Source organism: Chaetodon trifascialis, chromosome 7, assembly GCF_039877785.1.
Source record: "Chaetodon trifascialis isolate fChaTrf1 chromosome 7, fChaTrf1.hap1, whole genome shotgun sequence".
Taxonomy (NCBI): Eukaryota; Metazoa; Chordata; class Actinopteri; order Chaetodontiformes; family Chaetodontidae; genus Chaetodon; species Chaetodon trifascialis.
In genome coordinates this window covers 12,816,927-12,842,366 of record NC_092062.1, presented here as the reverse complement: position 1 = coordinate 12,842,366, position 25,440 = coordinate 12,816,927, and the positions used below count along the sequence as shown (strand labels likewise).

Below are 25,440 nucleotides of genomic sequence, written 5' to 3'. Positions count from 1 at the left end.
ACTTGATTTAATTACTCAGTAGTAAACTCTACTTCAGTCTTGGTAGACAGGCTGATTTATGGGTAGACCACACACACACACACACACACACACACACACACACACACACACACAGACACACACACACAAACATATGCACAAGGTACTCGCATAAATTAACGTTCGACTGTCTCTTTCCTTTTCTCTCACTTATTCTCTACCAGATTGGCATCGGCGCAGAAAACCAGCAGAGAAAAAGGAAGGCTCCAGCCCCTCCTCCCACCCCATCTTCCATCACCCCGGGCCCTGATGACACTTCAGCCTCTGCCACTGATAGCCACACTACTGATACAACAACCCCAGCCTTCCATACCAAGGTGGCACAGTCAACCACTGTCTCTGCTACCACTGTGGTAAGGCAAACAGTAAAACCAGTCCCCTTGAAAAGAACACTACAACCTCCACCTGTGAGTGCTGCCAACCCAACCCCCAGCTCCCCGACCCCAAGCAGCAGCACCACCGACAGCCTGGCTGTCCAGGATTCCAGCTCTGAACTCAGCCACAGCCTTGGCGACTCAGATGTTGACCTCGACCAGACTGGTTCCCAGTGCAGCAGCCTCACCAGCAGCACAGTGAGCGGGGCTGTGCAGGTCCAGCCCGCTACTAAAAGCTCCAGCAGCAGGAGGATGGAGGAATTGGAAAAGGCCAGCAGCCTGGTAGCCAAGTCAAATCAAGAGGCGACCTCAGACAGGAGCTCCAGGTCGGAGACTGAGTCTGCCCTGAACCTGAAACTGGATGAAGTTGAGAACAACAGGCACAGCGCAATGGGTAAATATCTATAAAATGACACAATGACATGCATAAACCAGCAACTTACACAGATTTTAGAAATAACAGTGTATAGATGCAACCAATTTAGAAAGAAATAGGTCAATATTTATCTTTAATAAGATCACGCTTTCTGCAAAACACATAATATTCAGGTGTTTTTTCCTTGATAGTGATGACACAACCTATTTTATTCTAGTAATTGTCTAGCATCTTTCAGTTGGCAGACTACTTCTTTTTTTAAATAAAAGAAAATTTTTTTAAATTAAAGACAGAGATGGCAACACTGCACAACACATTAACAACAGGAATAATGCCAAATGACAGCTTAAGATATTTTTAATGATAAAACAGGCGCAGCACCACAGGCGATGAAGCCTATAAGCCTGTAATGAGTACTACCTGTTGTATTTCTGTATCATTATGACACATATCATTCTTCGTTTATGTCTTCCATCAATTACACTGTGAATTTGATTTAAACCAACTGGCGTATCACATTTTCACATCACTGTACACAAGACATTTATATCAAAGAAAATGAAGTTGGTTGAACTCCTGACAGTGATGGTAAGCACTCTCTCTGTATGTTAAAGAAGTGAGACAGTCTGAATTTTGCCTGTAGAGGTTTTCTGCTCGTTAGAAAGTGACTGAATATCTGCCCTGGAGGACTGAGCCATCACACTGCTGCAACGTCTGAAACTTAAACTGTCAAGAAGGACGTGCACAACCTGGTGAAAGACTCTGTGTGTGTGTGTGTGTGTGTGTGTGTGTGTGTGTGTGTGTGTGTGTGTGTGTGTGTGTGTGTGTGTGTGTGTGTGTGTGTGTTTGCGTGTGCGCACACCACGTCATGGTTGAAGTACAGGAACTAGTGGAGCTGGTTTTCATCATAGCTCATGAGACAATACAGTCCTTGTCTCTTGTCTGCACTTATCAATCCCTCACGCCCCTCCGATCTTTCCCTCTTTTTTCCCTCTTTCTCCATCCCTCTCTTTACCACTCTCCCTCTCTCATATGCACGCAGCCACACACACAAACCTTCAAAGCTAGCAGATACAAAGACAGGCAGATCCATCATAGATTTAAACAGTATCTGCTTGAACTTTAGCTGGCCTTGTATTGATCTTTATATAACCTAGATCTTTCTCTGGAGCAAAGTGAGATTGCAGCAGAGGGCTGCTTTGTCTGACAAGGGCAGAGATGAGAAAGCTGTAGACCTCAGAAATTGGGATGAGAAAGGTGAGGGTACCAGATTGGAGTTCAGAGAGAGGAGCATGGGAAGGTTTTGGCAGCAGGATGACAGTGTAGCGAGGTAGAAACAAGGGAACTGGGGGGGTATTCAGGAAAGGAGAATGAGGAGCAGGCAGATGAAAGCAAGAAAAAGAATGAAGTATGAGGAGGTTAGTACATTAGTTGGGATAGAAGAGACAGCACTGGGATCATTAATGTGTTTATAAACCTGGCTGCTTCTCTTTTTCTCTATCCTGACACTGCTCACAGTACATCACCGCCTCTCTTCTCTTTTGCTTTGACTCTCTCCCTGTTTTCAACCCCCCCCCTTTACAATGTGTTCAAAGTTTAAGTGTTTATTTGTAGTAAAATAGTTATATTCCAAAAGCCACATTATCTCCAGCAGTCCTTTCTGTCCTATATACACCCTCAATACACGTTAGGGCTAGACGGCTACACCCTGCATGTACAGAATAGGGTGTTACCCTCATGCTTGTATAGGCAGAGACAGAAATATACACAGCACATCTACTGGGTTTCCGTTAGTCTTTAATTTTTATAGTTTTGGTTTGTTCTTTCACTTGAGCAGAACTGAATATGTCAAACTGTCAACTGTATGTGCTTTGTGATAAAGATATCTAACTCAAAGTAAACTGAGGTGGAGCTGCAAAACCTTAAAGTAAAAGTAACGCTAATAGAGAATTACCTAAGTCTTTTTTTATCTTGGTTTTATGCCATTGTTTTTTCTGGTGCTTTATATCAGATAACATTTACCATAGCTCTTCACATTGTATTGTACTATAATGTGCATTCAAAAATACATAATATCAATATCTATGTTAGTTTAAATTCAGAGCTGCAGCTTGGTTGAAAATTTACCATGAGCTTCAGCTTGATGCAGAGAGACCAGGGCCAAAGGTAGATTTGTGTTTCTTCTTTGAGTTTAGTCAACACAAGCTCCACTGGTGTTGACAATGTGACATAGTACTACTGTTCTTGAGACTGCGTCCACATAAATCATACTGTTATTGCGTGGGAGCGCCTAAGGCATCAGTACAGTGTGTGTTTGTGTGTGTGTTATTTAGAAAAACACAGCAACAATAATATGAGGGGAAAAATGAGATCAAATTGTTGAGTGTAATTTTTAGGGTTTTTTGTTTATATGTGTGTGTGTGCGCGCACGCGTGTATGCGTGTGTGTGTTCCAGAAGCTGTCAAAGTTATGGTGGTGTTGTTTATCATCTCAGCCCTGCATACTGTTCCAGTTCCTTCTCATTGTCGACATCAGAGTAAACACAATAAAGTAGCCCAGCGACAGCACCTGCTGACTAAGACACAGCACACTGATGCATCACTTGTCTTAAAAGGACATTTAGGTAGCCTAGATTACCCCTACAATCCAATATGTTATCCAGATTGAATTTGTCCTACCTGTCAGTCCACAGTTCTGGTAGCATCACCCGTCTCTCATGTGTTGTGTATCATAGTCTGCATATATTACACCTCTGTATTCAACCACTGTTTCCTTTTTGACTTTCCATCCCTGTGCTTACATCCTACTTGTTTGTGATTGAATACAAGTTAAAAGTCCTCAAATCCTCAGTGGCAGAGTATACAGTGAAGAAATAAAACGACACTTTGACTCATGGCACACATTTATTGTTATTCATAGTTTTACTTTTCACTTTTTTTGAAACTTCAGCTGACACTCTGCAGAACTTTGTTGCCAAGGTCGGGCCCTCCACCAGATAGTCAGGTAAATGGTGAAATTCCACAAGAGCAATTGTAAAAACCTGAACAAATGAATGCACTGTAAACACTCGCTTACAGGCAGACTTATACAGTTATAACCTCCATGGCTCAGTAGACAAAGGAAGGAGTTCTGCCCACAGAAACTCAAACTTCATCACCAGGAAATCCAAAGATAAAGAGGCCACAGTTTGAATAACAAGAAATGTAGCACAGAAACACAGAAGACATTGCCAGAATAAATAAAAAACAAAGATCTTGATAATTACTTCATGTTTTCTGTCCTACTTTCAGTTTGATAAGAAGTCTGCATGTAAGATATTTGTGTCACATTCCCCATTTTTCCAAACATGACCGTTAGTGCCTGCCCTGCCTGCATGCTGTTTCTCCCACAGGAACCACTGATCGTCCAGCTCCACCAAAACCTTGTCGTTCCCCGGCCTGGGAGCCACCACAGCTTGTCCTACCCCCTACCCCACCCTCCCCTCCCATTGAGCCCACAGAAAGCAACTCCCCACAGAGTCACATGGAGGCAGAGGGAACAGCTCCCCAGTGTAGGCTGCAGATGGACTGCTCTCGCCTTCCTTCTCTCTGGGTCGCTCTTTTCTTTCCTAGAAGCCGCACTGCTGGCTATCTAACTTTCGAACCAATCAGAGTTCGTATTTTTGCAACTGTTCTTTTGCTGTGTGCATGTAAATACTGCACTCACATGCTTTCCGTCTCACTCTTTCCATCATGACCTGAGCAGCTGAGCTGTTACAGTAAGTGATACTGGGTCCATGTGAGGTCAAGGTGCTTCATATCTATAAATGTCAACCTGGAAGCCACGTTATTTCTTCTGGGTCCAAAAGGTCAGGATGGGGGTCAACACCAATCAACTGAAGTGCCTTTTTTGTTGCATTTATACCGTGCGCAGGGAGTATATTAGATGTCCTGTTTAATGGAAGACGTTGAGTGATACTAAGCTATGCTATGTGAGCCACCTTATGCTTTTCTGTATGCTCTCTGATAGTATGAAAACACTTGTTGTCCTCAATCTCTGCCTTCTAGGTTTTTCTCTGGATGCTGTTTTCATCACCTACCCACCAAGTGCAATGTTCATGATCTGTCAATCTCAAATCTCCTCTGTTCTTCTTCACCCCCCACCCTGCACCCTACTTTGTAGTGTACTGCTGTGGGCCTGTGCATCTGCGCTCCAAACGCTCCTGAAGTCGCTCTCTGGCTCGTCCGACTATCCGTTTTCATCAGTTCCCTTTGCTTCATCTTGGCCCTTCTTAACTCTGCTGGACTTCCCTCTGACATTCACCACCATCCTCTCATGCTTTTAAGATATTTTGTACTGTTTCTTCTGTACTCTTTTATTTGTTTTCATGGTCTCATTGCTATTATAATTTTCATCGTCTCATTTCTATCACTTGCTTTCATTTGTGTGCCAGAGTACCTTACAGGAGTCACTTCGCAGCAACTGTCCTTTCCTTTTCAGTATTTGATTCTGTTGAGGACAGAAAATGCTGCAGAGGTGAAAGCAAGTCTTGCTCTCCAGCTTCACTCTTAAAGCCATGCTTTTTCTTTTTTTCTTTTTTTTTTTTCTTTTTTTTTTACAAATGTATGTATAAACTGTTGATGGTTTTGCATTTCAGCTTGATTTGCTGGGTGTTCATGATTGTGCATAAGATCAGAGCTGAGTTAAAAGCAGGCACACAGAATGCGGTCAGAGGACTGTGTAACGACAGATGAGCTAAACCCTGGATGTATCAGTTACTTTGTGATTGATGGGTGACATGCTGAAATGAGGCTATGAGGCAAGGTCATGTGATATCTGTCCGCCAATATTTTGGTGATACAATATCTGGAGATCAATAGTTGGACAGTGTACGTTTCTCTCTCTGCCTGGTGTTGTGGTTTGATTTAGAAATGTGAGAGCTGTAAGCATGCTGCTTTTGGCAGTATCACGGAAAGGGTGATTTATCAATGACATGTTGCTTTTGGTAGTGGTGCCTCATGTATTTGTGAGAAATGAAGATGAAATAAAGACCTCTGTCAAAGAAGAGCGCATAGCAGTCTACCAAGAAAAGACAACGACACCACACTCATTTGTTGTAAAGCTTTTCTCATTATGTTATTGTAGTTGCATGAGTGTTTGACAGCTTGTTTTTAAATGATGGGTAGGGATCCAAAATTACCCCTCTGTTGTGACATCTTATGTGAAAAAGGGGTTAATTGTTTGGGGTCCAGAACACGACTAAGTATATTATTTGTATCTTTGGCTGACAGTATTAGTGCAGTAGACATGGCCTGAAGGCAAGACTGTCACAGAAAACAACTTGTTTACAATTACGAGCACTATATTATTACACATATGTGGCTTGTGCTTTTTTGTGGTGCCTGTCAAGGGAATGGAGCCCTTGTTTTATCATATAACTTGTTGTGTACCATATGAATGCAACTATTGTGGTGTCACAGAATCACAAAGAATTTGACATTTTTGAGACAATGTTTGGCTCTGATTATAGCAATGGACAAGGCATATCTGGTTTTATGATTAGCAATGAATTTTACTTTACAGTAATCCAGTTTTTATGTAAAATGTCATGAATCCTCTTTTAAGCCATTGAGTCATGGTGCAAATGTGGAGCCTTGTAAGAGCATGTGCACTTATTGAGCTGTGATAATGGACAGGTTACATGAACAGAACACTTATCTGTAAAGGAAATCTGTGTTGTGTATAATATTAAAATATGTTTGAAAGATGTTTTTTCAATTAAACAGTTGAAGACTACATCAAGATTCAAGGACTTTGGTTTAGGATTGTGCATGGCAGGCCGTGGTTAGATTTGGACAAATAACGGCACAGCATCGATTTGCCTGGTACACTTTGTTTGGCTTTGAAGTATGCGCCGTCTTGATTTGGAGGTTTCGAACTATGTGGGAATGCTAACTCGTGTGTTTATAATGCAAGTGTATACGTATGTGTGTGTAAACATATGAGAGCATGACAGCGTGTGTATATGGGCACTTGTCTCTGCATGTGTGCTGATTGTGGCTGTTGCTGGCATGACTAAGCTGTTGCTGGGAAGGAGCTGGGAGGACAGCCCTGTGAGTCATCACCACATCTCCTGGAACTGACTGTTCTCTCCACACCATTAGGATCAGGCCCAAAACTGACAGGCCTGCGCGCGCGCGCACACACACACACACACACACACACACACACACACACACACACACAAGCACATAGGAAGATATAATGGAGCACAATGAATGCCCAAATGCATGCACAGATTCACAGACACATGGTATTATAAACAAGGTCACTCACTGTTAAACTCATTTTAAAGAATCCCCTGTTGAGTTCCCAGTGCTGTGCATGCTGGCCGGGCTGCTGAAAACCTAACAAATGGTACATTGATTTTTATTCTCTTGGCCTAAAGTTCAGTGAGATCAGTGACAGTCTAAATAAGTTCTCCAAAACCCACAGGACTGACCAGAGCATGACTGTGCTAAAGAGATGAGAGGGTATGAAGCAATACTATCTTTCACTGGAACCTAAAACAGTACTGTAAAAATCTAATTAAAAGGGTTTGTTTACAGTAAATCCACCCACACATCATTAAAGCTGTTTTATCAAGCCACAAGTGGTTGTGGTCCAGGCTTGCATTTGTATATTTGGCTTGTGTTTCCTGGTTTGTGTGTGTGTGGTGTCAGAATGAATTTTGAAACTAGCGTAAATACTTCCTCTGTTTTGTTTTTTTTTTCCTCTTCTACCATCTCCTGCTCCTCATGCTCTGCATCCTGTGTTTCTTTTCAAACAAATAGTGTGAAGGATGATTTGTCGTGTTGTTTTTCTCAGTGTTTTCTCAGGTATCAAAAGCCTTTTAAGGATTGTGGATTTTAGAAGATGAAATAAGGCCTAAAAGTTAATGCATGGCATGAGTAAAAAACCTGAGGCCTCTGTGTCTCCAATACAAGCTCATTCTCAGTCCTTTAGTTTTAACAACCACAGGCCATTGAAAACCCTTTGATTTGGAGCTTGAAGTTGATGCTAACAGTTGCTAACATTCTTAAAGGACAATGATAATGCCCAATACTGATGCTACGATCTTCCTCTATCCTCTCCCAGCTTGGCTCCACTCCATGCAGAGCTCCACAGCCAGTGGCCAGAAACCAGAAACTGAAACACCTGAAGAGGAGACTGTGTCCTTGGGAAGCAGCAGCGGTGACCAGGGTTATGCCGCCTCTGAGGGCATGACAGAGGGTGAGGACTCAGGCATGGTCAGCTCTCCATCTGACACCCAACCCACATCCCCAGATGGGAGTTTGTCTCTGGATGGAAGTAGCGGAGGTGGAGGACAGAGACTGCTGGGACCAGTGCGGGACAATTCCAGTGACAGCGATGAAGGATGTGCCACCTGGGGATCAAGCCACAGGTAAAGAGGAAGTCATAGAAAAAGGGAGGAACAAAAAGTGAGGGAGGAAAAACAGAATGAAGTTGACAAGCATTTGCTGTATATTTATGTAATTTGTGATATTTGGCCATCAAGATGATGAAAGTCTCATTCAAGATGGTGAAGCACACTGAGGCATCGGCTTTGCCCTCCAGACAATATGAATGATTCACAGTGTCTACCTTAGTCATTTATCTCTCTTGCCATATGCTTCCCAGGAGTTGTTTTTGAATCGTACCATATTCTACCTTAAATCTTTCCTACTGCCAACACCTTTTATTTTGAAAGCTATTTTAATAGATCCTGCTTTCCTGGCAGGCGATATAATGCATATGCCATACACTTTGCTGTCGATTTGAGCCAGCCTAACCACTGATAACTAACACCTGTGTGAAAATTATTAGTTTGATTCTTGCATTTGGCCAACAAGTTTAGTATCACAACTGTATTTTCACCTGGATAGTGAACCATCACTATTTCAGCAAGCTATAGAAATCTCCCCAGTTTTTAACTGTGCTAGTGCCAGTAGTAATAAACCAAGAGCAGTTCCCACCATGTGTTATATTTGAGTTGTAGCCAAAGCTGGCACCCTCAGCCTTTAGTGCTGGGCTTTCATAGTTATGACTCTAGGCACTTATTCAAAGGCCTTTGTGGAAAAAGAGTGTGGCCCCAGATCACTTTTCGCCTTTTAAGTTGTTGTGAAATGTGTATGGTAATGTTCCCAGACCAGGGATCTGGGATTGATGCTCTTAATCAGAGAAACTCTATGAATCCAGGGCCTGGCCTGATGTTGCTGGCCCCTCAGTATTCCAGGAAAGCACTATAACCCTGTTCTCAGAATTGTTGAGGAAAAGAGCACCAGTCCAAGTCACTTAGAAGACAAACTCTATTTGGTTTGGCCTTCTTGTTGCAATTTGTTATGGCTAATACACCAGTAACTCATGAGAATGCTCTGTTGAACCCTTGAAGCCAGTGAAGGAAGTTTAAACTGTGGTAATAATATCTTAACAGCTGCATGTTTCAAAGCCAGCAAGCTCCAGTAAAAATAAAATTCAACTTTGAACAAGCACAAAATATTTAAAACTAACACATTTGTTTTCTTTCTCCTACTACTGAACTGCATTTAGCCTTTTGGTTTCTGCGGCAGATTATTAACGGGAACAGTGCTGGATGTAACAACAGCATCAAATAAGCAGTTCATAACATCTGTTTGCTGGTGTCTGGGTGACTGTTAATAAATATTATGGAGTCATGAGCAGTGCTGCAATATGACTGCCACTATTCACTGATGTCTTTTCATAGTCATATTCTCAGATCTCGTCTTTTTGATCCCTTTGCTGCTATGGCAGTCCCGTGTGTGTTGTTACACGTGTCTGTGTGCAGATGTCTTTCTGACATATATTTTTATGTACCATCCTCAGGCACAATTGCATCAGCCCACAGGCAAAGTCAGACAGATTAAAACACAGCTATGAAGATGACCCAGAGCTCACAGCCCAGCTCCATCAGACTTTGGCAGATTTTGAAGCAGACCTTGCAGGTGAGGGGGCATCCACATATAATCTACAACTGGATTTATATGTTATCTTTGAGGCATTAAGCATGTCAGCCATCATAACAACACTGCAACAGGTGGCACAAGGACACACATAAGACACAAAGATGTGTCTTATCAGGCTGTGTACAAGTAGTCTTCAAATGGTTCATATTACTGTATTCAACATTGACTAGAAACTCAGTTAATTTTGATAAGTAATAGTCATTAAAATGTGCCTGAAGTACCAAAATATCATGTATTAACCCCTTGATCTGTTCCTCCTTTCCAGACCATATAGGTATAGTCTCAGTGGAGGAGACTTGTCTTGTCTTGTCCTCAGACAATAATGAGGTGCCGGTGTCTGTAGTGGACATGGATGTGCCAGTCACAGCCATAGATGAAGTAGTGGAGGACTATGGACGTAAGAGTGTGGAAAAAGAGGCAAAGTCACAAACCCTGACTGAGTCAGCTGGCAGCAAAGGTACGAATAACAGCATGTCTATGTCCAGTAGATCATACAGTAGTTGACACCTCAACAGCTGTTGACATTTTATGCCATTAAAGGCATTTATTCCAGCTCAATGGTATCAATACAATACAGTTAAAACTGTTTTATTTACATCTTAAATTGACTTTTTCTCATCCTGTTTCATCACAGGTCCAGGCTATAGCCACCAGTCCAGCGTAGAGCCACAGAACAGAAACAGCAATGCTTCTGACAGTAATAAAAGCAGCAGTGCAGATACTGCAAATAAGCAGCCTGAGAAGCATCAGAAGTCACTGAAGAACAAATCTAAAGGTGATAAAAAGGAAAAAAAGCTGCTCGAGACAAAAGTGAAAGGGATGAGTATCGCTGATACAAAGAGTGTGAAAAAGGATAAACAAAGAACAACAACTGCAGTGAAATCTAATGTTGACATGCAGAAACACAGCAAGGACACTGAGATCATGCCCGACCCTGTGAAAAGTAAGGCTCAGTCTTTTCAAGAGAAGAAACCTGCCATTCCACCAGCCGGTCAGAGAGCAGTGTCTGTAGAAAGAGATGAAGAGATGCACGGAGTTAACAAAAATAACTCCAGCTCCAGTGCTTCACATGGTAAAATCACTCACAACATCACATCACGCTTTGGTCTGAAAACCTTTACTGTGATCCCTCCCAAACCTTCTGTCTTACATGCTGCTACGGAAACACCACCTGTCACAATAACTTACGATGCCATTAAGATTGACGATCAAGGAAACATGGTGGGAGCCGTTCCGAAGAAAGTTGGTGGTTCATCAGAGTCGGAAATGAATTATTGTGACGGGTCTTCCCTTCTTGGAAAAGCCAAAGCTTTTTGGAGCTCAAATGAGAGACAAGAAAGTGCTGTGCCCCACAACAAAGGTCGCATTGATAAGGCTAAGGAGTGCACAGATGGCCTGAAAAGTTCCACTCCCACTGCAGTTTCAGAAACTACACTGAAGAACAGCAACACTTGGGAAATAAAAATGATGCAGACTTCACTTCAGAAACCTGCAGAGAGAGCCCACCCTAAAGAGAAGGTTAAAGAAGAAGCTCAAGAACCAGCAAAAGACATCAAAGTTGCTAAAGATGAGCGGGTAGAGGTGGAGAGCAAGATTTCAGTGTCCAAACATGTTCAGCAGCCAACTTATAAAACGACCCTTCCCCCTTCAGTCCTTCCAGACCCAGGAAAAGACCTGTCCTTCCTCAAACCATCCAGACGAACCTCAAGCCAATACGTGGCGTCTGCCCTCACTAAATACACCCCAAAGACTTCTGCTAAACCCAACTCCATCCCTAACATACCTGAGTCCTCTGCTGCTTTGAAAACACAGACTATCGGTTTCCAGAGATCAGGTTGGTCCATGCAAGTGAATCCACACCAATCTTCCAAGTCACTTTTGTCAGATAATAAGGAGAATGAATCTGCTTTTAAATCCAGCCCTCCTGGTCCTAAGAAATCTATGAGCTTCCCAGAGTATGTGTCAGATAGCCAGAGGGATTTCGGAGAAGTGAGACCGGACAGGGGAGGATTTGGAAGTTACGTTGGATCCATCAAAGGAAACTCTAATACACTGGAAACAACCAAGCACATTCAGTCTAGCGGCCCCACCCAAATAAACATGACCGCCAATAATGACAGAGATAATATTAAACACATTTGTCCCAGAAGCCCCAGCCCAGCACAAAGCAGCCCTCCACATTCATCTGCCAAACCACCCACAACCCTCAAGACCGCATACCAAGGCCAGACAAATGTGAGTAAAACCTGCAGTATAAACACTCTATTTCATGTTATGGCTGCCCTGAAAAATGAATACTGTGAAGAATCTTTAGAGCAAAGTTGTTACTGTAAATTCCAGTGTAGCTAATACTCCATGTCTTTTATTCAGAACCAAAGGGACATGCCCAAGGTGGCCGTCCATCTAGCACCTGATGTGAAACCACAACCTTCTGTCACAGCAGCAGACAGTGGTGTGCCCCCCGGGCCTCCGCCGGTGACAGTGTTTGGCCCAGTTAAAAAGTTCAGACCGGTGATCTGCAAATCTGTCGAGAAAGAGACATCTCTGCACAGCAGCTTGATGGAGGCAATCCAGACAGGCGGAGGCAGGGACAGGCTCAGGAAGGTGAGATCAAGATGAATCCATCTACAGTGCTGTAGGTGGATGGATGGGAAAAAAAGTGATCACAGTGCCAAGTGAAAGCCAGGAGGCTGCGTCTACCCCACTGCCAGTTATAGAAATACACAATATCCATAAAAAAGTGTTAATGGCGGTGTTGGCTGGTAGACGAGAAAGGGATTTTGACTTTCTTTTTGATTTCATTATTAGATAACCACCTCTGGTCCCAGCAGCATGAAGAAAGCATCTTATGTTGAGGAGGAGAATGAGAGATCTGCTCTTCTGGCTGCCATTAGAGCTCAGAGGAACTCCAGAAGGCTGAAGAAGGTAAAATACTCTCTTTGCTATTAACGCAGTATTACTCCAGGTCTGTCAATATCAAGAGGGGTGGAAGGGAGATAAAACCTGGCCCTGAAAATCACAGTATGATTGTTTCTTGCATCCACTTTAAACCATCTTGAATGTGTCCACTTTTAGTCCTCAGACAGATGTTGAGTCTATACTGTTAAACAATGCCTCTCTTTTTGACCAAGCTAGACAGTTTTATACATAGAGGATGAGTCCCATTCCGTTCGTTGATGCTGTGACTTTTCCTGTCATAATGAGGTCAGCATTTTTAGTTTAGTGAGAAATGTCTTGACAACTGTTTGATGGATTGCCAAGAAATTTGGTTCAGATATTCAGAGTTCCCAGAGAATGAATCCTAACGGCTTAAGTGATCCCCTCCAGCACCAACATTAGGTCAAAATGTTTTTTTTTCTCCCCAGTACTTTGAATTATGACCAAATTCCTGGGCAACCAATGATGTTCTCATCAGCCTCAGCTGTACCTTGTTTATAGGGTCAAATGTTAGCATGTTAACAATCTAAACTCAAACGGTGAACGTAAACATTTCACCTATTAAACATCAGCATTAGCGCTGTCATTGTGCAACAGCTACTCGTGATTATGCATAGTGAGTATGTTTAAAAGGAAATGTGAATCCTGACTCTTTGTACGTTAGCTATTTAGCAGCTCACTAAGCCATGTATGAACCAAGTTATGCAAGCATGGGTGTCTATTTCCATCCCTCTTTGTGGACTGTGAACTGTGGTTTGCTGTCATGTAAGGACGCATGTGGAATGAAAGGGGCAGAAAACGTGCTGCTGTAGCTGAAACATCTGTGGTTCTATTCTGGAGGTTCCTTACCAGAAGTGGAATCTCTGGAATGCTGCATGACTAAATCAGACTCCAAAACTTTGTGCTTCTCAGTAAAACGGGGATAAATAAATGAAACTAAATAACTATGTACAATGGAGGCACAAAAATAAATAAGATAAAATCATATAAATGTTGAAAACCGTGAAATCCAGAAAGATTAGAACAGAAAAGAATTTGTCCGTGTCCGAGGTTGGTGTTGGATACACTTGTGTGCTCGGGCAGTGTGAGTTCAAATGCACTTATGTGAGAGCAGCTGGCCTCCCGCCTATGTTTATATGTCTAGAGGTGCCATTGTCTCTCTCCTTTGTGTCCTCCAGACCAAATCTGAGGCTGCTGATGAGCTTGAGAAGTTCAGGAAGGCTTCTGACGAGGAGGGAAATGCAGGCCCTCCCTCCTCTCCCTCTTTGACATGCACTTCTCCTCCGGTCTTTACCCCACCACCGCCGCCACCAGCACCCATGATTGCACCTCCACCTCCTCCCCCTGTCTTGCTTCAGGGAAAGCCTAGCACTGTGTCACATTCAAGTGCTAACGCCCCGATGAACCCTGCCTTGGCCAGGGAGGCTATGCTGGAGGCTATTCGCTCTGGATCTGCTGCCGGGAGGCTAAGAAAGGTACAAATAGAGATAAATACAGCATCTGTTTACACCACAGAGTGAATGTTGCTGCAGAGCTCTTGACACGTTTATTTGCTCTGCGTTAGCACAGTTGAAGTTTCAGTTCGACATGAAAACATAATGATGAGGGTAGCAATTAACTTTTCAACATCCCACACGTCCCTTTGGATCAGTTTACTTCAGAGGCTACTGGCTTTCAAATCTCTGTCTCACCTGTTCTGTCTGCAGAACAGTGAAAGATACATGCACCGGTGAAGAAATGAGAAACAAAACTAAGATAGCATAAGAAAATTCAAGTTTAGCATTAGCACAGCAAGTGATGAAATGAGTCTTGATACACAAGACAGCATAATTTCACCCAGAGAGAGTCTTATCAAAGCAGACAGGGAAGAGACAGTCATTAAAACTAGCAGAGATGAACAGAAAAGCATATGATTTGAACCAGCGGCCTCACGAGTCTCTCACGTCTTTGGTCTGGTCTCTCACGACGCGTCTCGTTGGAAGACATGCTTGGCAGAATAAAGCTCTCCTGCAGTGCAGCAGCCGGGAAAGCTGGAAATGAATTTCAGATTGTAACACATTCACAGATTCATCTGACAGCAGTACTGTACTGCTGTGCAAACATTTCCAAGAAGATAAAAGTTCAATTTCAGGTCAGCAGTCATGTAAAACTAGAGTTCCCAGATATGTTTTTGCATGATTATTTGCATAATTTTCTTTATTTTTCTGTATCCAGTTAGACACCGCAGAACCTGATAAATTCTTTCCAGCATGCCATGAGTTATTACTCCTGTCATTACCAAAGTGGAAAACTACAAACATGACATGTTGTGTCTCTTTTAACTAGGTCGCTGTGCCCACAAAAACAGTCAAAGTTAACAGCAGACTGGGAACAATCCAAGCAATCTCCTCAACACTCCCTCAGCAATAAGAGGGGAAGCCCACATCATCGCAGCGAGGAACCATTTATCAAGTTTCATTTCGATCTTTGTGTGATTTGCCAGTGTGCTTTTGCAACAGACGTTTGGAAAAACTGGGTCACATTTTGAGTGAATGTCGTTTGAAAGTTTTGGGGAACTTCATCTGATGTGTGACACAAAATACGAAAAATACAATAAGGAGAAATAATGATCTCTACATGCTATCTGCTAAAACTATTCAAGCAGGGCTTCACAGCTCTGACGACCAGTCTGGAGCCTTGTGCTTAAACTAATGCACTAATGCTCAAAGAATTTTGTATGGAAGGACAATGATTTTAACATTTCTTCTTGCAAAGGGAACATTGCTCTCTTAGTAGCCAAACACCAGTAACATCTGTCTGATTTAGGTGTCACAGGTGAAAAGTCTTTCTGCTCATGATATCAGATCTGTCAGTTAGCTTCTGGCAGTGTTTTGCTGGAAAACGTTCATTCTCTGTCCATCTTTATAACACATTGCTGTTTCGAAACATGATGCCATCTGTACTTGAATTCAGTAGTTTTAACTGGAACGCTGTACAAAACGTGTGCCAATGAAAGCAAATTTAAATGGTTTATGCTACTTTCAGATTATTTTTGTTCTGATCTTTATGGATGCCTTATATTGTTGCTCAGTCAGTGTTATGTATATGATGTTTGCTGTAAAAAATCTCTATGGGGTGCAATAAGTTGCATCTGATGATGTTTCCACATTTTGAACTAGTTAATATATGTTTAACAAATTAAGATATTTGAAACTTAAGTACACTTCAGAAAACAATGCGTAGACCCTTTGATGATGTTTGATTCTATAATATTGTCTGCAGACTGTGTATTGTTTTATCCAGATGTGGTCTAGAATGCCAACTTCCACAGTTCCTGGCTCTGAGGAGGAGTGAGATGATGGTGACTGACTAGTGCCTGCTCGCTCAATGTGCTGTTTTCATTTCTAACTGTCATTTGTGCTGCTGTTTAAAGTCTAAAGACATTGTCATACTCAGTCAATGTCCTGCAAAACTTCTGTTGTACAGTAGCAGTATGACTGACCATGCCTTTGATGTTTGATATATTAGAAAAGTTAAGGTGAACTTTTCCATTCCTTGATATTTCACATATTTGAAGTACTGTTATTGAAATATATCAATGGTGAATATCACCATGAGCAAAGAGATTAGTTTATTAATCAAGTCACTACCAATGGCTATGTAACACAGAGCAGCAGTTGAAGGAAAGCAGTAGTTTAAGCTATCAGTGGCCTTGATTTAGGTTAGTGTCATTGCATTCTGCTCCTCTGCCATTAAATGGTACAGTTATGGATAAAGTAGGATATCCACTCTGACTCATCCTTAGAATGAAGAAAAACTTAGTGGATCCATATTCAGGTGTAAATGTTTGCTTGCTGCTGTGGATCGTGAGATAAACCTGAGTTAATATTTGTAGAGATTTATTATAATTTATGCTCATTTTCCGCGCTCATTCAATATTCTTGCTGTTGTATGTTTTATCCTGAGAGTGAAAACCTTCAGATCTTAGAGGTTGCATCATTTCTGCTAGATCATTTCACCTGCACACAGTAGCCTACAGCACATTGTAGACGTAAACTAAAAGAGATCTTCACCCTGAAAGATTGAAATCTTTGATGGAGAGCAGTTTCACTGTTAGTGTGAACATTTTATAAGCTTTCGCTTTTTAAGTGAACATTGTTTTTTGGGAAGGTTGCACATTTGTTTTTGTCTACCTAATTTTTGATTCAATAAATCATTTTGTTATCAAGTGAAGACTGACATTCCTGTATTTTTACCTTATTCACCAAGAATTTGCATTTTGTCCTCTCAAATAGCATTCAGACAAGTATGAACCTTGCCCTGGAAAGCATGATTCCAGTGCCATTCCCAGCACTGTGGTCATCCTGCTGCCCTTATGAAATGTATTGCAACCTCTCTCTCTCTCTCCCCCTCCCTCCCTCTGCCATACCACAGATGAGCTACTATTCCAGGCAGGAGCTCGTGGCCCTGACTCATCACTATGTGGTCACACGAAATGACTCTCACAGAACTTGAACCTAACCTGCATTCCTGATTCCTGAAACACTAGTCATTGTGCCCCTCCACCTTCCCCAGAAGCATCTGGATGTTGCAAATATCCACATTAGTTGCAAAAGCACATGGAAATACACAGTGTAGACACACATTTGTGGAGAAATCTCAGGTAAAGTGACAGAAAACTGCACACTCTCTATTGACTCACCTATCATGAACAAATATTTGCTCTCTTTAAATAACGTATTCTTTTGAGTGCAAAGGTGTTCCCAAACAAAATGTGAATTGCTGCACTTTCATGGTCTTGTTTTCAGGGATTTTACTGGCTGTTGTAGGCTGATGGGGAGTCAAATCTAGCAGTGGAATAAGTCAGTGCATACAGATGATCTGGCTCTGCTGGCCAGAGAAAGCTGTAAATTCCTGCAGAGGACCACAGGCTCTTTTGTGGCTCAAAATTCATGCTCACTCTACAGCCATTCTAATCTGCCTTACAAATCTCTGAAGGCTGTGCATGGGTGTGAGTGAGTGATATTTTTGCTCTGAGTATGTATGCGTCTTTGAGCTTGTGCCTGTGTTTTGGTTCCAAACCATTTTAACCATACCGGCAACGTAAACAACCTCTGAATCAAGAATTACCAGAAGGTTGCACCACATAATACAACAGAAATAAATTCATTTAGGCTTGGCTTTGCGCCTTTACCGGCCTTATTGGTAAGTGTGTATTTGTTGCCATAACAGTTTCACACGGAGGCCTAAGGCAGAGACAGCGTATGTTACGTGTCACCAAGCCCATCATCATGTTGACTAATAAATTTTGAACATGTAATCATACAATTTAGATCACATCAGCCACTTCGCACACATTTTTTAGATGTGGCTTTTTTTGTACTGATGAGCAATAAATAAAGAACATGTTGATTTCCCTCTATGGCATACTCATACTCATCTGGTCCTGTGAGACACTTAAGTGCAAACCATTCACCAACTGCCTCGTCTTATGTTACACAGCTTTGTTAGTCTTGACTGGCCGACTTATGAGTGATGGACACGGTGAGACCGGCTATCAGCAGGGGTTTGTATTGACTTTGTATTCTGATGTTGGGTAGCCTACCATGTATCTGATCAATCAATCTGAACAAAAGGCCTGTGTGATGCTGAATGTCTGATGAGTTGAAATCAACATAATGCGTGTTTAGTTTGTCTCATTGCCAGCCTCACAGGAAGAACGCTTTGTTTATGTGAGTGACATGATGTGTGTTTGTATATAAGTATGTGTGATGCCAATGGCTGCACAATGTCTGCTCATTGAGTGGGTGTTTCCACATTGAAGGGACACAGTGTGAGCCCCCCATACACACACACACACACACACGCGCACACACACACACACACACACACACACACACACACAGGACTGATGACCTTTTGCACTTCAGTCTCCCATGGTGTTTTCCCATCACAGAAGCTCTGAAATATCACAGGCGGTATGAGAAATGAACTGAATGCTGGTTTATTGCTGGTGTCTCTTCACTGGTTCAGTTCAAGTCATTTCCTTTGGCGCATGTCACTCCTAAATGTTTTATTAATCTGTACCACTGGGTCCTGGTTTGAACTGCAATAACACATGAGCTGAATGTACACCTCTTGATGTTTCTCTCAGTCATAAACATGAGAAGGTCTTGTGCAATCCCCTTACAAGCCTCATGGGGATAAAAACACAACAGTGCCTGGAAGGTAACTCTGGTGCAATGAGATTTGACCCCCAGTTGTGCAATATGCATACCTCACAGCCACCAGTGTTTTAATTTCTTTTGGATTTTTGGATTGTGCTTGTCAGAGCAGGGCTTCTGATTAAAAGAGTCGTCCTTAACTTTAGTCTCATCAATCAATCAATCAATCAATCAATCAATCAATCAACCAATCAATCAATCAATCAATCAATCAATCAATCAATCAATCAATCAATCAAACTTTATTTATATAGCACTTTTCATACATAATGAAATGCAACACATCATGGTGTATTCATCGTGGTGTATTATATTGTATTCTTGCCATGTTACCACTTTGGTTATAATCTGTTACACTTGAATGAATGATGAATGCATCATAAACCAATGAGTTTTTGAAATACACTTAAACTTATGTTTGATCCATTTTCATTCACACCTCAATAAACAACAGTATATATGTAAATCTGCACTGAACATCAAAGCCTTCAGTTTTAAGGGACATTACTTTCATACCTTAATGTCTCTTATGAAAAGCAGGATTCCTTTATAGTTCATGTTTACCTATTCACGTTTAAGAAAGAAGCCTTTTCCTTAAAACTGTAAAGAATGAGAAACTGAGGAATGAAATGCAGCCAATGTTTACATTGACACTGCGAACAGATTAAGAGCTGATTAAGGCATCTAAAGCACTTTTTAAAGGGTGTTCATCCCTTACTGTCGATTAAGAGGGGAATTAGTATTATCAATGTGATCCAAAGCACAAATGTGATTATTTCAAATCTGTGAGGTTTAAAAGTTTGTTTTCCACGCAGATCAGGTGATGCAACTTTGTTTCACAGTGATATTTTGCTATTGAGCAACTGCCTTCGTCTTAATAATGACATCAAAGGAGTTTTCCAAAACAACCCAACAATCTTGTACATTGATACACTCAGCAAGCTGTTTTGCTTTGTTTCATTCAGAGGGTACAGATCCTGCACTACGTGCGCTTTAATCCGGAACACAGTGAACCCAAAATGCCAGAGACAGCCCCTCAAAAAAAAGAAAAGAAAAGAAAAAAATAAAAAAGCGGAATCCTCCGAACACGCCCTTATTCCCATAGGACGTGAACGCCGCATTAATCACCCCTCACTCGTGGGCGTGGCTTCGTCTAAAAGGGGTGGAGTTGTTTGCGTGCGTGTGTGTAGGTTTGTGTGCGTGTAATGTGTGTGTCCTCCCCGGCCGCATGAGATGAGCTGTCTGCAGTCTTTGCGGCCACTGTTTTCGCCTCCTCCTCCTCCTCCTCCTCCTTCTCCTCCACCTCCTCCTCCTCCTCCTCCTCTTGCCTCTGTCTACCTGTCCAGTCCGGGAATGTTGACCATCGTGGCCTGATCCTCCGCTGCCGAGTGTCCCTTCATCTCCAGACTGCCACTCTCCGTGATTGTCTCTGGCGGCCGTAGCCTTCCTTCCACTGATCTGGCTGTAAGGTGAGTACATGTTGCCGGAGGAAGACGCCGTTCTCGCGCTCCCCGTGCTTTGGGAAGAGGGGAGACCAGAAAGTCCACGCAGAGTGGGCAGTGAGCGCGTGTGTTAAAAGTTTAATGCACTGTTGTGATGACACGCGCTGTATTGCGGAACGGAACACGTGTGCGCACTGCGCGTAACCGCCTTGCGGGGCCAGGGTCCATGTCTTCCTCTCTGACAACGTAGCGGCCAGTCATTGAACTCTGAGAACAAGTTTATTCACTGTATCTGGCGCTTGCATTTAACTCTGTGTAAGCTCGTGCGTGTTTTTTCACTCGTGGAGAGCTTCCGTCGTACACTGTTCCGTGGTTCGTGAAGTTACGCGTGCCGACAAGCAGCCCCTGGATCTCGTGCACTTTCCCGCACCTTTAGTAACAGTTCCTGTGACTCGAGGCTCTCGTGGGGAAAAGTATTTTGATCCCGACAGCCTGCCTTGTTTACAATTGCGTAACAGCAGTCTACGGTGGCCCATAGCCTACTTTCTATCCAGTTGGACTCCAGCTCCCCGCGTTGCCCCCCCCCCCCCCCCCCCCCCAAAAAAAGGAAAAAATATATAAATTAAAAAAAAAAAAAAAACTATATTCTATGAGGGTCTCGCCACTCTCCTCCTCCTTTTGGCAGCATTCGTTTTAGGGGTGGGAAGCGGGAGAAAGAGGCGTTTTCTCAGGGATACTCATGTAGCCCTACTGCAGTGGTTCCCAAAGTGAGTTCCGGGACCCCTAGGGGGTCTTTTGGTGGGTTCCTGGGGGTCCCCAGTAAGGTGAGGAACTGTTGAGTTGAATCCGTTTTAGAGCCGCCGCAGCTTCACGCAACAAGACGTTTTTAATCAGCTGAGTGTTCAATCTGTCATCGTGCACTTGTGAAGCAGGTCTGGAGTCCTGAATCAAAGCAACAGCTAAAGCGCTTCCAGAGGGAGTGTGTCGGGAAGTCTCATCAAGCTGTGCTGCATGATGTGGCTTTCTTGATGTGAAAATCTGAAGGAATCCCTCGCCTACTCATTCGTCCTCAAGCCTCCCATAAATGCAGCTATTCCCCAAATACTGCCTGTGCTTACTGTAACTGTAGATGCACCTCTCCTCTGCTGTGTACTCTATTGTATTCTCCTCTATTGTTTCAATGTGCCATTTGTTTTAAAAGCCTTCTGCAGCTGACATCAGTTGTACAGTGCTCGGAGGAGCAATGTTCAATGGCTGTGGCACTAACAGAAAGGGTCAGTGAGAGAGCCTGATCATTATCTAATCTAACTTAATGTGGAAACGTCTTGACAAAGCAACTCTTCATAGATAGTCTAATCTGCCCTGTCGTTCGGGCCTTCTTCCAAATCAATTTCTTTATTGGCTGCATGTGGTGTCTGCAGAAAGTTGCATAACAACCCAAATTTATGATTCTGGGAACTATCGACGTTGGCCTGTGTGTTTTGAATGCAGATCAGGGCTCGTGCTGGGAGGCTCTTGGGGACTGATGCACAGGGTGAGATTTTGCAGGTACTGCACATTTTCAAGGGGAATCCTGAGATAACAGTCTGTGCTGTTCAAAAATGGAGGATATGCCTACATTTGGTATTGTCAGCTGCACAGCTAGAGCTATTGATCTTTCATTTCCAAAGGTAGGACCCCTGTGATAAGGGAAACATTGGATAAAGCCAAGCTGTAAGCATGACTCCATACTGCGTTGGATGGTTTTGAGCGCATGTAGCATTCGGCCTTGTCGTGCAATACTTGCTAGGCTAATTACTATTGGATTAATTGAAATCCTGTAGACTTAAAGTTATTAGTATATCTTAAAATTAACCTCACATACCTTTCAGAATTAAGGCAAGCGAAGCACAGCAACCTTTCTGCAGTCACTGAAGTGAAACACACTATCTTGCCAGCCACTGATATTCCACTCAACTTGGCAACCTACACTGGAGCGTTTAGATACGGCGCCCATGCATGGTCCTCTGCATGCTAACCTCTAAAGTGTGGTTGAATGTGAAGTAGTTTGATCACGTGGTTCCTGCTGCGTACAGTCTAAAACATGCTATAGTTGTGTCTTTTCAAGCATGGGATTTTTTTGACACTCTCCCATTCATAACCAAAGAGGATTTCTCTTTTCCTTGCCCCTGCACATTATTTCCTACTTTCTTTCATTTAATTATGTTGTGGTCACATCTCTGTGCACATGGCAACCGCTCTAGCTGCGGTTTCTTTCACCCCCTCAGCACCAGTCCTGCTATTTCAAGTCCATGCTCAGTAAGCACAGGCATGACGGGGCATGAACTCTGCAAGACTACAGGCTGCCAAAGGGCTGCTGACTGCACATATTGCACATAATTATACTTACAATAAGCTATACTCAACTCGCTCTGGGATTCAGACTTTTTTTTTTAATAGAAAGAATCTCAAATGCACTTGGTTCTGCTGCCTGAAGTCCATTGGCTTCTCATTGAAATACTGTATGCTTGGCAGTAGTTACACCCAAGATTTGTTTCATAACCGAAGTCTGAGCCTTGTTTTAAACTTCAGAGCTTTTCTTGATGTACAAGTGTGCATAAGTTTGTATACATAGAGTTTCAGCTGCCGTTCAATGGGAAAAGGTATCCTATTAGCTGGTATTGGTGGTATAAGAGCTTGTGGTCGTGCTCGAGGCAGCATTCCATTGGGTCTTGCGTCAGCCAGCAGTCATTCAGCACTGGTTAGTCTAGGCTTATGCACTGTTAATACCCCTTCCCTGATGTCATGACACCATTAACCCAAGCCTGCCGGGGGACCACAGCACAGTTCATGTCAGTCAACTGACTCTGCCTGGATCTAAAAGCAGAGCAACTTTGCCTTCAGTACTGAAATGCTCAGTGGTCAAGAAGTAATCCAGAGATGTTGGAGACTGCTGTTTGTTTTTTTGGCTAAAGTCTGGGCTCAGTTCAGGCATAAGTTCTAGATGCTCTCCTCTTCTGCTAAAATGTCCTACACTGGGTTCAGTTCCCAGAGATTTAGCCTTAAAACAAACTCCAGACTTTTGCATTTGTTTTTCTTTTAAATGTTACTTAACCACAAGTTAACAGTTCCTCAGACTAATGTGACCACTGATTGTCAACGGTCCAATTAATGTTTTGACTTGGTATCTCAGCTAAAACCGCTGAGTAATCATGTTCTGCTTTGTAAGGAGTCATTTTTAAGAACCGACGGCCTTGCCAGAGGAAAAACTCTGTGGTATTATTCTTCTTCCTCCTCCTCCATACAGTAAATATGGACCTGTACAAACACAATTCTCACCGCTTTCCCCTTGTGACCCAAGGTGATGCAATGCTTGCTTGTCTAACCACCAAAGTGTACAGTGGATTGAGTTTCTCACTGCCTGGTGTTGGTCCAAATGTGGCTGAAACCCAAGCCTGCGTGAGAGGCAAGAATGTTGCCTTTATTCTGTAGGTAACTGAACACCTGAGGGACCACATGCACGGGTGGGAGCAGGTAATGTGGTTTGGATGCACAGTGATGTCGGACGAAACGATCTCTCTCAATGCACATTTGCACCATTTTCTCCCTCGTTCTCGTGTTCTCTTGCTTTTATTTCTATATGTCTGCCGTAAAATCATTGTCTCCTTGTCCATCTGTCGACCCCATTGTCTCCCCCAGTCAGCTGTCTCTTCCTGTAGCTCGCCCCGTCTCCTAGCTCCGCTGTCTTTATCTGTCTCCCTCCGTGATCTGTGTCTCACTGTACCAGCTGGAATCTGACATGCGAGATCAAAACAAACCATGGTTAGTTGGCTTTGGTAGATGTACCGTACGATTAAAAACAAAAACAGCTTTTTTTCCCCCCACCAGAAATATTTCCCAGTGCGAAACCTCAGAACAATACAGGCATTTTTCTGTTCTTGAATTATAGCACTGTCCTAAACCTCATTCCGATTCCCTCTCACGCTCTGGGTATAGCACTTTTGACCATGCATGCATGTATTTTGTCGTACATAATTGCATTTTCTGCCCTCTGGTTTTCTAGTATTCCACTAAAGCTGTCAGGGCTTTAGATTGGTGTACTTTGGTACTCAGGAATAGGACTTACGTTAAGTCCTTCTTAATATGATTTTTTTTTTTTTTTTTTTTTCAGCCAGCAAAGTTTGTTAGCATTCCTGTGAGTGAGTGAGTGAGTGAGTGAGTGAGTAAGTAAGTAAAACAAATCCTGTTCCTTCCTTTCACCTCAAGTGGTCACAGAGAACTCCAGTCCTTTTCTTATACAGGTTAAATGTTTTACTTACAAGGTCGACTTGATTATGGTTTTTACCAGCTTTATGTTCTTGCCTAAAATTAGATCTGTGTGTTTTGCAGCATCAGTCAGTTAAAGAAGTTATGTGCTACCAACAGGTGTCGTAAAGATGGTGTCATTAGAAGGCAAATCCATCGAACGTGGTCCTCTGGGGCCACTATTACAGCCAACTTGTGCACAAGCACAATTGCTCCCAAGCCCCGTCCATTCATCTATGCCATTGCATAAGACCAGTTCTCCCAAGCAGCCCAATGAAATCCTCATCCAATTAGGCACTGTCCATGTTTCCAAAAGGCCTTTCTCTCATAGACTGGTGGTATTCAGCCTCCCCCGGCATGACATCAGGTCCTCTCTTATAGCCCCACTTTACGCTGCTGCTCCCAAATAATGAAAGCTGCCAATTAATGACTAATCAACATGTGCAACAAGCACATCCAGTGAGGAGTGACTACCATCTAATCTGCTGATTAGAACAGAGGACAGAGATGCTCTGTTCAGCTCTCTCTCCCCGTCTTTCAGTGTTGCATTGCTGCAGAAACAACAGCCAACCCACCACAAGCTTGAAGGTTGATAATTGGAATCATGTGCAATTTTCATTTTAGAGTTTCCTCAATATGACACGTTTTGATCAGAAGTGCAGTAAATTCTAATGGTTTGACCATTTTCAAACACTTTCTCTAGTCATTTACAGTTGTATGAGGACCTGTCCAGTTTTTCTGTGGTGTAATCTAACGACTTGGCTAGGCTGTTTTCATGTTAAA

The 25,440-nt window shown here is 42.7% G+C and overlaps 2 protein-coding genes across 5 annotated transcripts in view; both read left to right on the top strand.

The window, feature by feature from the left end:
• Positions 1 to 15,450, top strand: part of cobl (cordon-bleu WH2 repeat protein) — a 53,202-nt gene extending 37,752 nt beyond the window's left edge. For both annotated transcript variants that reach the window (XM_070965952.1, XM_070965951.1), the window contains 9 exons: positions 204 to 807; positions 7,906 to 8,212; positions 9,652 to 9,770; positions 10,057 to 10,248; positions 10,426 to 12,026; positions 12,162 to 12,395; positions 12,600 to 12,716; positions 13,907 to 14,203; positions 15,054 to 15,450. In XM_070965952.1, coding sequence (XP_070822053.1) covers positions 204 to 807; positions 7,906 to 8,212; positions 9,652 to 9,770; positions 10,057 to 10,248; positions 10,426 to 12,026; positions 12,162 to 12,395; positions 12,600 to 12,716; positions 13,907 to 14,203; positions 15,054 to 15,137 — 3,555 coding nt within the window. In that variant the 3' untranslated portion in view covers positions 15,138 to 15,450. The remainder of the gene's footprint in view (positions 1 to 203; positions 808 to 7,905; positions 8,213 to 9,651; positions 9,771 to 10,056; positions 10,249 to 10,425; positions 12,027 to 12,161; positions 12,396 to 12,599; positions 12,717 to 13,906; positions 14,204 to 15,053) is intronic.
• A 4,757-nt stretch (positions 15,451 to 20,207) lies between these two features.
• grb10b (growth factor receptor-bound protein 10b) overlaps positions 20,208 to 25,440 on the top strand; it is a 62,323-nt gene continuing 57,090 nt past the window's right edge. For all 3 annotated transcript variants that reach the window (XM_070967064.1, XM_070967065.1, XM_070967063.1), the window contains exon 1: positions 20,208 to 20,400. The gene's annotated coding sequence lies outside the window, so the exon portion shown is untranslated. The remainder of the gene's footprint in view (positions 20,401 to 25,440) is intronic.